Genomic DNA, 13,666 nt, shown 5'->3' with positions numbered 1-13,666 from the left:
TTTGAGCCCAACACTGTTTATGCATACATGGCAGGGTTAGAAAAGAAACTGGAAGAAAGTCAAGTAGGGTTCAACCTATAGCGCATATGTTGCAAGGCGAAGTGTTACAACACCGTATTCCGGGAATGTTATACGCAGACGAAATTGTTCTTTTGAGCTGATAACCAGACCGATATGCAACGGCTCATAAATATTAGCGGTCAGGAAGCCACCTACCTCGGGTGAAATGTTAGCGCAGAAAAAACGGGAATAATGGTTTTCAATGAAACTAGCACTGATGCAGTGCCAATCCAGCATGTCGAATTAGCCAGAGTCAAGGAATATAAATATTTGGGAGTGTGGATAAACGAAAGGGAAAACTACTTAAGGACTCACGAGAAGCTACTTAAGGGTAACGGAAAGCGAAACACAGCTATAATCAAGCATAGAGCTCTGTGGGGGTATAACAAATAGGAAGTAGTGAGAGGAATGTGTAAAGGAGTAATGGTTCTGGGTTTCACATTTGCGAATGCCGTAATCTGCTTAAAATCCGACGCTCTAGCAGGACTTGAAGTGAACCAGAGAGTGGTAGGCCGTTTGGACTTAGGAGCGCATGAAAAAACAACTAACGAAGTAGTTGTGGGCTGGACGTCGTTTGAAGTTCGAGAAGCGCAAAGTAAAATATGTCTTGAGAGGAGGTTGAGAGCAATTGATCACGTAGGTGGACAGCTAAAGTTTTTAGGTACCTGCACATGAAAAGTGTGGACACGCCGTGGCTAAGGAAGACTAGAAGGCTAACGATGAAATACGGAAAGATCCGTGGAGAATCCAAGACAGACAAGGTAATCAAAGAAGAGGCGAGGCAGATAGAAACGAATAAACGGGGGGAAAAAATGGAAGCTAAAACGTCGTTAGAGATGTACAGGGCTGAGAAATTGAACAGCAGAAAGGAAAATTTCTATGATAATTCACTGGGCAGTGCTTTGCTTTTTGAGGTAAGAGCTTTGTGGGGAAGTATTCACAAAATGATGGGGTATGCGTCGTCTACGGAAAAGAAACAGAAACTATGTGGCCCATAGTGTTACAATGCGAGGGTATCCATCCAAATCTACATAAAGGAAATATTCGGCTTCCAGAAGCGCTATGATTTAAGGGTAGCACAGAGGGAGTAAACTTCAAGGCTGTCGAAGCGGCGAAAAAAAAAGGTTAGAATGCTGGTGGACGAAAAGCAGAAGGAGGAATATTTTCTAGGACAGCTACCACATGTAACAGACAAAATAAGTATTTTGTGCCTGATAAGTTTTTTGGGCCTTCCCTAAGAGCAGCGCTAGTATTAAACGAAGAGTGTAAAACATAGGCACATTAGCTTCTTAGTTTGCCCAGTGACAATTTATCCTGGAGCTGCTGTTTGAAATAATATTTTTTCGACATTAGAAGTTTCTTCGTGCCCTCCTCTCCCCCTTGATTTTGTCATCGCAAACGGAACATTTTTTTTTTCTGTGAAGGTAAAAAAAATAATTGCAATTTGCACAGTCACGTCGAACCCGCTAACATTACAAAATTGTGTGTGAGCATGGCGTTCAGACCACAGAAGGAACGACGCAAAAATAACTGGCCGGACAATATATGTAATCGGCTCGAAAATAAAACCGGCGTGTCACTGCGCCAGTCAACATTTCGTAGAACCTTTCAGCCTACATTCGTTTCAGTACGCAGTGCCGCCTTTACGCCGGTTGGAACTGAACGCACCACGCTGAGCTACTAAGCGGGAGCCGTTATATTTGAATGGAATGGAAAACGTTTTTATTATTGCATTGAGTGCTACCGTAGGCGGTTGGTGGACATCCTAGTTGAAGAAAATTTTTATTTAGCTAACAGCATAATCATTGCAGCTGCTGGCACGAGGAGAGCGGAGTTAGAAGACTCCTTATCAGCTGCAGCATACGTCGCACAATGGCTTTAGTTCTCGCGGGCAAGCGCAGGGAATCGCAGTCCACGATTGTGAATTAAACATGTCACGCTTGTATGCTAGGGAACAGCGGCTAGGCGTGACACGGAAAGTAAAAAAATGGCTGGCGATTACGGTACTCCCTAATGCGATATCTGGGCGCAGCATCAGTGCGCTGAGGCAGCCCTCACTCGTGGGTTCTCTCGACGGCAGCGATGATGAGGCTCTGCGTCGGCGGCGCGAAGTGCGTCTCAGGAAGGGACCGCGAAGTGCGTCTTAAGCGAACGCACATCATGATCACGCGCACGCCCCTTTCACTTTTTCGCCAAGCGTCGCGTCGTCGAGCGACTCGTGCGGGCACAGCATACTGCCCCTCCTCACCCACACACTTCGGAAAGCTCTGGCTGGCGCTGCCACGGCGAACCGCCCTCCCTTCCCAGTTTAGCGACACTCTCCTCCTTTGCTTTCTTAGATCGTTCGCTTTTTCGTTCACTCGTCGGTCCAGGCTAGCGTCACTAAATAAAAGGTTTTAGAGTATCGGAACTTTTTTCTCTCAATGTTATGTGCCGCCAAGATTTTCATTGGTCGGTCAGCACCCCGTGATATTTGTTTACATATGGGCGCAGCCATTTTGTTTCTGGGCGCCTCTCCTCTCTCCTTCCCTGCTGCTCGGACGCTAGAGCGACCGGTCAAACTCTGCCCGTCACAACCGGCGGCGGTTTCGTTGGGAGAGATGGCAGCACTGCAAGCCAGAAACAAAATGGCCCCCAGACGCTTCCGGGTGCACAAAGTCGGGGTATTCTTAAGCCTAGCTTAGTTAGTGACGCTAATCCAGGCCATCGTTCCCTCGGTTACGCCGACAACCGGCTCAGCCCAGAGACGGCCGCCAAAGGGCTGCGTTCTAAAAAGAAAAAGCGTGAGGTGAGAGCCAGTCGCGGACGTATGAAACACGTGATTAGCCATCAAGGGCCATTGCCGGAACTGCCATCGTGGTAGAGGAAAATAAAACAGTGGCAGGCACGAAATGAACACGGGAACTTTAGGCAGCCTTTTTTCGCATCGGGTCGAACAACCCGCGTTGTACACGCTTGACACGAGATGACCCGTGCTGGAGATTATGTCCAATTTTTTTCCCTCCTGTCTGCGGGAGGGCGCCTGCTGCCGCCCGGACGGTTTTAGTGGTGAAACAAAGTTGAGAGTTGGGCGAGTTGGTTAGGGATCAATTTTGGCGTAAAAATTCTCACAACGGTGACGGAACTGCCTCGTGGCAGAGGCACAGGACGGGCGCTGATTCTATAGTTCATTTCAGAAGCTGCGTGCAGCAATGTGGGGGCTACATTGTTGTCAACCGTCCGCCAACTGAGCACGCCTTACTCACCGTGAAGGAAGCCCTAGGACAGAGGGAGTTAACTTCAGGGTTGTCGAGGCAACGAAAAGAAGATTAGAATGCAGGTGGACGAAAAGATAGAGGGGAATAATTCCTCGTACAGCTACCATCTGTAACAGAAAAAAATAACTATTTTGTGCATGCCCTAAGGGCAGCGCTAGTATTAAACGAAGAGCATAAAACATAGGTATAGTAGTTGTGTTTGGTAGATGACACGTCATTACCCCGCTATAAATGGGATGCCACTAGCACTCATCATCGTCATCATAATCAGGAAGCGACAAGAGGCGCCGGGGCCTTGCGCTTCCACCTGCCGAGAGGGGAGGAGGAAATGTCCTTTCAAGGCCTCCTTCGTGGTGAGTTAGGCGTCCTCAGTGGGCGGACTGTTGACAACAATGTAGCCTCCACAGTGCTGCACCTACCTTGAGAGCAGTCCATCTATCGCATCCGTTCCCATCAGTCTCCTATCCTCCCCCTCCCTTCTTCCAAATGCAGTTCTCAGAAGAGACCTCCCTACGCTTGTCCTTCCCGATATTTCCGCTTCTAGCTTTGCTTTTCATGCCGTCGGTGGGGCGCGACCCAGTGTTAGCAAACCGCACTCCATAGATGAACGGGAAAAGATATAAAATGGGAAGAGCGATCACCAGCAAATGACTTCTTTTTTTTCAAGAGGCAGGACACACACACAGACTGCGCGGCTGAAAGAACAATCGAAGGTGACGGCTTCCAGCGCTGACATTCGACCGAAGTTGCCGTTCTCATTACGTTCAAATAAATCAATGAAAGAAGAAAACACATCCGAGGCACAGGGCTCCATCCTGGGAGACCCCCAGATCTCAAGCGCTGGATATGGGGGCCCCAGCCCCGGTCTCTTCTTGGATTTTCGCGCGTTACGGGTGCAGTGTTGTACATATGAAAACTTTTTTCTTATGCCGTATGGCAGGGAGTTCCCGTTGTAAATGGGCCGACTTCTCGCGGCATGTATAGCAAAGTAAAGAAAAGGTGAAGCTGCCAAGCCTACCAACACCACCCCAACCTCCCTTCCACGATGCTGTAGCCGATTCCTCCAGCCATCTCGTCAACGCACGATACACCCTCTCTCCTCCCTCAAGCCCCTCTGAATAGGAGCCCGTTCCCATCACGACGCGCCCCGCCCCGGCTGACGGATTTCAAAGGATGTGAAAAAGAGCTGTGGCCTAACGAACTGCGTCGCACCCTCGGGTGTGCGAGTAGTTCCAACGTTGGTTCTTCCTGCCACTTTCAAGCGCTGCCCATTCGTTGCCAGGCGTTATCTGACCTATTTCGTTGCAACGTCTTTTGTAGGGAAAAGTTGCGTTTTTCTTCTTACTACAGTTTTATCTGACTTAGTTTAGGTTTTCGGATTTGGCTCATTTTGAAAAAAAAAAAAAAAAAACTCCTGATTTGAAACCGATTCGGTTTCAGCAAAATTTCGGATTTCGAATGAACGGCAGTTGCAGCTTTAATTTTCCCGCCTGTTTTAAGCAAACGTGCACCATGGTGTCGAACTCCGTCGTGTGCACCCACCATGTCTTTCGATGTGAAGCGGAAAAGGGCGCTGGGGTTGTCGAAGACCTTGCCGCCACCGGACTCTCTGAAGGGCACGGGAAAGTATGGGTCCGTCTTCTCCGACTCCGGAATTCCTTTCGTCACCACGCACTGCCGGTCCTTGCCTGCGGACACCGCGCAACATTTTATTTTCGTTGGGGACCTTCAGAAGTACAGACATCGTAAGACACTACATGTTGGCGGACAGTCGACAGCCCGTATAAAGGACCCGCCGCGGTGGCTCAGTGTCTAAGGCGTTGTGCTGCTGAGTTAGGCGCACGTTAACGATCCCCAGGTGGTCAAAATTAATCCGGAGCCCTCCGCTACGGCGCGCCTCGTCGCCTGCGTCGCGTTGGTGCGTTAAACCCTTCAATCAATCAATCAATCAATCAATCAATCAATCAATCAATCAATCAATCAATCAATCAATCAATCAATCAATCAATCAATCAATCAATCAATCAATCAATCAATCAATCAATCAATCAATCAATCAGCCCGTAAGGACTACAGCGAAGCACCTTGTGCGATATTGCAAGGTAATGGCGGGCTGGAGACACATTGGCCGGGAAAGAATCGCGAGCCACGAGCGTATAATCCGCCGGCAGGGCGGTATCCATATGAATCGTTGTCGGCACCAGCGACACCTCAGCGCAGCCTACCACAGTGGATACATGGGAAGCGGCCCATGCAAGCACCCCTCTACAGGACCAACTCAAACTGCCGGAGAGGACAAAGGCAGGAGCACTGGCCACTGGGGCCCTTGACTTAGGGTTCCACCGATGAATCACGCTTTCCTCTGCTCCGCTCTGGCACTCGACTACGTCTGGTTTTCGGCCCCCAATCATGGGTGCTGTGGCGATTGCAGATTGGGGTCCTGAAAATCGGATTTCGTTTCCGTGCTATTCGATACTCCACCCTATGATCGCCGCCCCATAACGTACTCCCTTGTGAGTCACCTGCGTATTATCTTTATCCTTTTTACGCATATATTACGATCGTGCATTTACCACTGATTTCATGCGTCGAGGAGACGCTACTATCCATGCGGGTGTTCGTCAGAGAATCCGGCGTGGCGAAAGAGTTTAAGGGCCGGGCGATCACCAAATCCCTTCCAGAATAACCCCCTCCCCACTTTGTTCCAGGCTAGTCCTCTCACATTTATACGTACTGGTTACAAAATCAGGGGTGGGGACGTCGAGACCATTGAAAGACTTCAATAGCCTACCCATACAAGTAAGCTGATCAGCTAAAAAAATTCCCATTCGTAGTTTAATCAATCAATCAATCAATCAATCAAGCAGTCAATCAATCAATCAAGCAGTCAATCAATCAATCAATCAATCAATCAATCAATCAATAAAGAAGCCTATTGGCGTGCGCAGAAACAGCCGGTAATCATTCGTTCTTGCACTGCGCACGCAATGATAGACTGTTTCACTGTATCAACCACGGAATATCACGCGAAAGCTCGTTTTCTTGGTCCAAATGCGCAGTTGTTGGACCGTTTCTTTGTATCTCTCTCTCTCTCTCTCTCTCTCTCTCTCTCTCTCTCTCTCTCTCTCTCTCTCTCTCTCTCTCTCTCTCTCTCTCTCTCTCTCTCTCTCTCTCTCTCTCTCTCTCTCTCTCTCTCTCTCTCTCTCTCTCTCTCACTTTTGCAGAATACCTAATGTTGCATCGCGACTCGGCAGAACAGAAGTTTTAAGTTTTCTAGAGCCTGAACGACGAGTAGTTCCTGTCAAAGGTGCTGAAAGTGCGGAAAGGGTGCGTTTTCTGTGTGCTTTTAACTAAAGCTAGGAAGGTTCAGCGTAACAAACTTACCGAGGAATTTACTTCAAAATAAATTTAAGGTCAGCTCTATCGCACCTGCTAAACTGTAAAGGGGGCAGTCCTACGTACCTGCTCCTCAGGTGTCCTGCCGCAGAAATCTGCCCTCAGCTTTTTCCTATAGTGCCAGTAGAAACGTCTAGCTGCGCTTGGTCGTATTAAAGCTCTTGATCAATAAAACTGTCGATTGATTGATTGATTGATTGATTGATTGATTGATTGATTGATTGATTGATTGATTGATTGATTGATTGATTGATTGATTGATTGATTGATTGATTGAACTAAAACATGAAGAGGGCTGCGGGTTAGCGCACCCACGTATGTGTGGTTCCCTTCACCGCGACACAGCTCCCCATGTTCCTGGAGGAGAGCTACTCTGCTGCAGCAGCGTAGAGCAGCCCTCACCCTTTGCCTCGTAGAGGACGTCGTTGCTGAAGTCGTACAGCTTGGTGTAGCGTATGCCTTCGGACAGACGCGACACGTACAGCCGGTTCCCCAGGCCCTGGCCCTGGCGCGTGTACGCCACAGTGAACTGGTAGATGTCCTGGTCGAACCACGAGTTGTACACCACGTTCACCTGGAAGTCTGACGGCAGGTACGGAGCGGCCGGAGTCTTCTGGCCTGCGAAGAAATTAGCGGCTCGTGTGCAAAGCTGCTCCTGATGGGCATTCTTCGAGGTTCACGACGGTGTTTCTGTTGGCCTTGAAGACACACCGGGGCGCCACCTGCGTGTGACGTCACCGGCAGAATGGCTGGGCCACGGCCGGACTCGAAGGGGAGAGCAGGAGAATGAGAGTCGAGTCCGGCTGTGGCTGGGCGTGTCGTCTGCTAATGACACTACATTTCCTGCGCTTGTGGGATATGCGCTTCGCATTGTGGCCTCCGCGTAATTTTAATGCGCGTGATTGAAAGTAGTAATATATACCACGTAATAATATCTACCCTGGAAAAAAGGCAATGGCTCACTGTATTTGGTAGCGCCGCGACGTAGTAGGCAGCGCCATGGAGTACGATGAACTTCTTTCGATAAATAATAATGATGGTTGGGTTTTTATGGCGCAAGGCCGACTAAGGGCAAAGAGCGCCAGAGAAAAGTTTATTTAATGAAGAGAATTGGTTACCACAAAAAGGTAGTTACAAAAAAAAACGTGTCAACCGAACATAGTAAAATCAGTTAAAGATAATGGTGATGGCTGGTGTGTAGGGCCAGATTTCATTATGCGTGGTAGGAAATGAGGTTTAAAAACTTGACATCTGACAAATACTCAAACACACATTTCACGGAAACAATGGCATCGTCACCTAGAAAACACGATGGATGTAGGGGAATATGTTGTCTGTAGAGTTCTCTGAAGTGTTTTTGTCGTGTTGTGTGAAGTGCCTTGCATGTGATTAGTATGTGCACTACGGATAGGGCCTCTCCGCACCTGCTGCACAGAGGTCTTGGAGATGCAGTGAGAAGGTGCGAGTGCGTTGCATGTGTGTGCCCTATCCGTAATCTGGCCAAGGCGACTTCAATATATCTATTGCGTGTGTCGGTGGTGTATGGTCCCAAGTGAGGTTTTATTACGTGTAACTTGTTGTCTGTTTGTTCACTCCAGTGTGTTTGCCATGTTTTGCATGAATAACTGCAAAGTTTGTATCGTACCGTGGGCTCCCTATATAGGAGTAGTGTTGCAACATGAATGAAAGCGTGCCGCTGAATCTTACCGCGTGTGCAGTGCACATCTCCTCCCAAGTAGCAAACGCGTAGAAGCGGTGATGCGGGTTGCATCAGCGCGACGTGCCTTCTTAGAACCTATAATGCTCTTTTTATCTACGCTGTCATGAGGTTAGCGATAACCGCTGTCGTGCTTAGAGCCGACCTGTACATTTACTCTTTGCGCTGGCTTTTACCTTGCCGGCAACGTACGACCATGCGTTGGTACTTCCTACTGCCTTGGGGGCGAGTTTCGAGACGATAAAAGTGTGTGTTAATTCGGGCTTGTTGGTACATACTTAGTTTGATAACATTTCGTTGCGCCCACGCCGTGTGGAGTTATAAATTTAGGACGGATTTTTTTTTATTATCGTTTGTCACGTATCGTACTTAAGGCGTTTGCTGCAAAACATGGTTACCGACATTTGCGAAGGTGTTTCCGGCTCACAAGTGTTCGATTGTCCGAGAAAACATACCCCGCACGGACATACATAGGTCTATCCAGCAGCTTTCTTAATGCTGCAAGGTAGTTAAAACGGAGGTAAGACAAATATAGCGTCAAACTTCACCGTACGCATATTTTTACCCACTGACAATGCAGGTATGCGCCTGTATATCGTCGCAAACTGTGTGCTTTCCACCTCTGATCTGCCTTGGCTATAGTGAGGTTTGCCTAGAAAAACGGAGTAAGGGAAAAGTACCTGTCAAGAAAAGTTGCGGGCTTGCTGAGTTCCAAGAGGTCAAGAAATATTTACTTTACTGTTGACCATCCCTGAAATCATACGTTTGAAGAACCCAATTGTGGTGTCGACTCGCAACAATTAACAGCAAGAAGTACAGTTCCGCATTGCCTGCGAGTAGATACCAGCGCCCCGTGAAAGCATTTTGCGGATGTAATGATGAAAGAAAAGTTGCAGGCATTGGCGGATCCAGAGGGGGGGTCCGGATGTCCTGACCCCTCTCTTAATTTTTGAATTTAAACCTCCAAGAAGATGACCACTCAGGTCGCAAAAAAAGGTGAATTGATGACTTCTATTTCGTATGGTTTTGCTTTCACTAAATTTCGGTGAATAAATAAGGCTCCTCCTCCTCCTTCTCCTCCTCCTGCTCATCATCATCATCATCATAATCATCACTGACGGGAGCTGACCCCCCCCCCCCCCCCCTCAGAAAAAGCCTGGATCCGCCCCTGGTTGCAGGATACAAGTGAGCACGTTCTTTTTGTTTCGGCATGGGGAACGACGCATTGGCTTGTAGTGGGATAGCCGACTGTTCAGTAAAAAATCCCGGGCCATCTCCACTAACGTGAAACCTGCGGATGGGGCGAAGCATGCAGTGTATAAGTGTATTCTTGGCGCCTTGGCGTTTTTGCCAACGGAGATGAAACTGTTGGGGGGGTAGAGGTATACAGCTTTGCTGTAAAAGTCTCTTGTCTTTGAAGCACGAAGCTCTCTAGTAGGAGGCGTAAACGAGTGTCCCGGTGTTCTTTTAGTACGCGTTATACGTTCTAGCGCGAGGCGTAAACGAGCTTCCCCGGTGTTTTAGTACCGTGACTACATGAGAAGACGATTACGGCGACGACATGAGACACCGACAGCCAAGCCCGGGCCCCTAAAAAAACTTCGGTCCTAGACTGCCCCGTCTGCTTTTTTAGATGCAGAGCATCTGATTCACTCGCCTTGTCCCTCCGGCGTCGTCGTCGTTGTTGTCGTCGGCGTTGTCCACCCCTCTGCCATTCTCCTCGCCGCGCGAGCTGCGCTCTCCGCCGCTCACCCCCTCTCCTCTCCGATAACGAACACTCTCTCGCGAGGGGCATTGGATTTGATTGGATTGGATTGGATTGGATTGGATTGGCTTGGATTGGATTGGATTAAAGTGGATTGTGTTGGATTGCGTTGCGTCATAGCCGCGGCACGTTGCGTCATAGCCGCGGCAGACGCGCTGGGGCCGGCGCATGTGCAGTACTCTCTCTTCCGCGGTTTCCTCTGCTTCGGGCGCGCTGCGCATATAACCGGTGTGCCGTTCTCCGGCGAAGCAACATCCACGCTTGGCTCAAACACCTAGAGTCCACGCCGCTTTACAAGTACGCCAACGTCGTCATCGACTGGGACCAGCTTACGCAGTCCCCTCAACGTTATGAGCGCTATAAAACGCGTTCCCTTCGCCGCTCCGCCTATGCGTCGCATCTACACAGGGGTTCCCGCGAGGGGAGGTGGGAGTTTTTTTTTTGTTCTTTTTTTTTTCGCGCTGCATACACGTCCCTTTGAACGAGGTCAGAGAGGCCCGAGACGGCCGAATCATGCTTCACGCGTCGATAATGAGCAAAAAATACGCAGATTAAGCGCGTATTACTTGTACATGCGCATTTTATCGTGTTAGCGAGCTGAACAAAGGCGATAGCGCACCAAAGATCCTAAAAGCTGACCTGATCAGACGCGAAAGGAGTACGTCGATAAGAAATGTGCGTACGGTATACTGTGCAAGAGAGAGATTGAGCTTCCCGATACGATTGTGTAGTTGCCTAGCCTGCACGAAGGTAGGCGTACACCTTGTCTACCCCCTGGCTGCTCCAGTATGCGCCTTTGCCTCTGGCCGTCCCAGATTTTAAAGCTACCGGAGCTTGGTAAAAATCAATTTTTAAAGGAACGCCAGGGATCACATCCGTCCTATGAAAAGGTTGTTCAACCAAGCTTGGCAGCTCGTTGGCATATAATGACCGATTAAAAATGTCGTCTCTCCCTCTAAGCGCCGTCAATCCTGCTGCAATAACTTATCCTTTATAATTCTATATAAACATAAAAACGCTTTTGGTAAATTGCTGTTTTGTCTTGCATATTTTTTTATGCTTAGCCGTCCCCGATGTCCCGGTCAACTGTCATTCTGTTTGTCTCCTAATAGTACCTACCCCATGGTCGAGGGCTTTTCAACACACCCCATTGCTTACCCTCAATCCCAACCATTCCCCCGAGCAGTGGAAAAACCTGCTGACCAACTCCCCCCACGCTGAAGAGATATCTCTGGTCATCCGTGCCAGAGCTGCAGCCAAGGCCCAAGGGTGCTTGGACTGAGCAACGAGTGACGGCTCAACCACCACCGTTTGTTCCAATAAACGTTTGTTCTTCTCTCTCCCTATCGCCGTTACAGTTTTCCTAATCGCTATAATCCAAGCACACACAAGTAACAACCCCATGACAACTTGGATCCGTCTGTTATAGCAGCCACTGGACTAGAGCTTTGATATTTAAGAAAATTTTGAGCGCCCGGGAGGAAGCGTTTCTCTGAAGTTTGTTTAATGCAAAAACTATTTATTCGTGCATAAATGGACATCCCCCGCTAGTTCCGTCCCGCAACGTTGCCCCTACTACAACGCCCGTTGCACGTCGAACTTGTTCCATTTACTTTGGAAATGCTCTTAGCTCAGCGATGGTCGTGCGCGACTCCTAAGCACTGGCCCCCCACACGCGTCGGAGGCAGCACACCTGCAGCGAGTAAAAACAGAGCCTTCGTTTCTTGAACAGACCACCGAATACGCCTCAGCCAACGGTTCATACAAACTTGTGTAATCATAATCTGAACCGACTTCCCTCATGCTTGCTGCAGCTATTCTACGAGAAGCCATGTGAAACCTGCGAGTGCTGAGTGAGCTTGAACTTGAACAACGACCCTTTAATGTGAACTTGTGAATGTCTGAGGTGTTTTAACTTCCCTTGCACCCTTCAGTTCCCCCCCCCACCCCACCCAGGGCGCTTGTGCCCCCTTTCTATTAATAAAGTTTTTACTACTACTACTACTATTCTGGAAGGAAGGACTTTTAGCAGTTAGTAACGATGAGGCTGATACATGTGCAATCAGAGCGAAGTCGAAGAGCAAGGTTTTGCATGCGTCGCAAGCTGCACTGTCAATAAGACATTATCACCAGCAAAATATAAACAATTATCGAAATATAAATGAAATATACTTTACACAAATGTTTTTTTTTTCTATCGAACGGCCGGAAGGACCTTAGTCTGCAGGTCATCCGGTGTAACCATGCATAGCGCGGCTTCGGAGTGGTTAGTAATCTGTCCTTCGGTACTTTGGTCGGCCAAGTCCGAGTCGTTCCACGAGCGAGGAGGACAAGTGGAGAAGGTAAGAAGAGCGCGAGATGGAATCCTCTTGTGCGCGCCCACTAAGCACGCACTAAAACGTTTTCGTCACGCCAAACTATTGCTAACGTGAGTAATTAGGTCACTTTTCTCATCGCTTGTGCACGTTAAAAATGGCCGTGCAGTTGTTTTAAATTTTGTTCATTCGATGAAAATTTCGCTATTTTTTCAGGGCCGTGATAAGAGAATAAAAATAACGTTTCGCTTCTCCCCCGAAATTAGCGCCCTTTTATTTCTGTTGTTAAGTCCTTATATTTCTATCCTGTGCAGATTGATCAACTGTGTCAGTTACATTCTTCCCGACGGAGAACAGCTATTGGCACTTTCGATTTACCAGTCCTGGATTGACCATGGGTAATCCGACGACTGTTTTCGGACTGAAGGTCCCGTATGAATGCATGGTAAAATCGCTCACCGGATACAGGAATTTATACACCCCCCCCCCCCCCGAACACCGCCCTAACACCCCCTCCCCCCAAAAAGGATTTCTACCCCCCCCCCCAAAAAAAAGATTTCATAACGACGGGCATTTATAAGGATTTATAACCCCCCCCCCCTTATAGGCCCCCAACACACCCCCCCGGAAAATTTCGACCCCCCCCCCCCCCAAATCGAAATTTTGGATAAGCCCCTGGCCGGATAGCGCCCCGGGCAGTTGTATGTTGGTCCGGGACTGATAGTCGCAGGGAGGCCTAATGAAGAATTTCCTCGTTATCATGACGTATATCACTTTCAATGACACCGAAGTGCCAACAATCAATCAGGACGTCCAGTAGTAACTCTGGGGGAATGTTTAAGACACGTAATTTTTATCCATTGTTCGCAATCTATCAAGCAATTGAGAATGGAACGCAACAACGTTATCTGAGGGCAATTCATTGTGTAATGCGACTACCTTACTCCAGTGAAGAACCACGGTCTGTGAGACAACCACGGTCTGTGAGACATGGCAGTCACGCCGCAACGGGTTAAGTTGAACTACCTGTGAATGCTAAAAGTGTGCCTAAATCTCACAGCCACGTGCGTTGTCTTCGCATTTAGTTTCCGTCAAAAGACATCCTCCGTGTCAAATGTGGCCGAATTACCGATGTTCTCCCCGTAGTTATGTTTTA

The 13,666-nt window shown here is 48.5% G+C and overlaps 1 protein-coding gene across 1 annotated transcript in view; it reads right to left on the bottom strand.

Annotated features, from left to right (window-relative positions):
• LOC144159492 (uncharacterized) overlaps positions 1-13,666 on the bottom strand; it is a 42,442-nt gene that overhangs the window by 28,286 nt on the left and 490 nt on the right. Inside the window, exons 2-3 of the mRNA XM_077691014.1 lie at positions 7,116-7,331; positions 4,860-5,005 (exon numbers count right to left, since the gene is read on the bottom strand). Coding sequence (XP_077547140.1) covers positions 4,860-5,005; positions 7,116-7,331 — 362 coding nt within the window. The remainder of the gene's footprint in view (positions 1-4,859; positions 5,006-7,115; positions 7,332-13,666) is intronic.

The sequence above is a fragment of the Haemaphysalis longicornis genome, unplaced genomic scaffold, assembly GCF_048455015.1.
Source record: "Haemaphysalis longicornis isolate Haplotype H1 unplaced genomic scaffold, Haemaphysalis longicornis Haplotype H1 scaffold_10, whole genome shotgun sequence".
Taxonomy (NCBI): Eukaryota; Metazoa; Arthropoda; class Arachnida; order Ixodida; family Ixodidae; genus Haemaphysalis; species Haemaphysalis longicornis.
The sequence above is the reverse complement of the archived record's forward strand: the minus strand, read 5'-3'. Positions and strand labels throughout refer to the sequence as shown.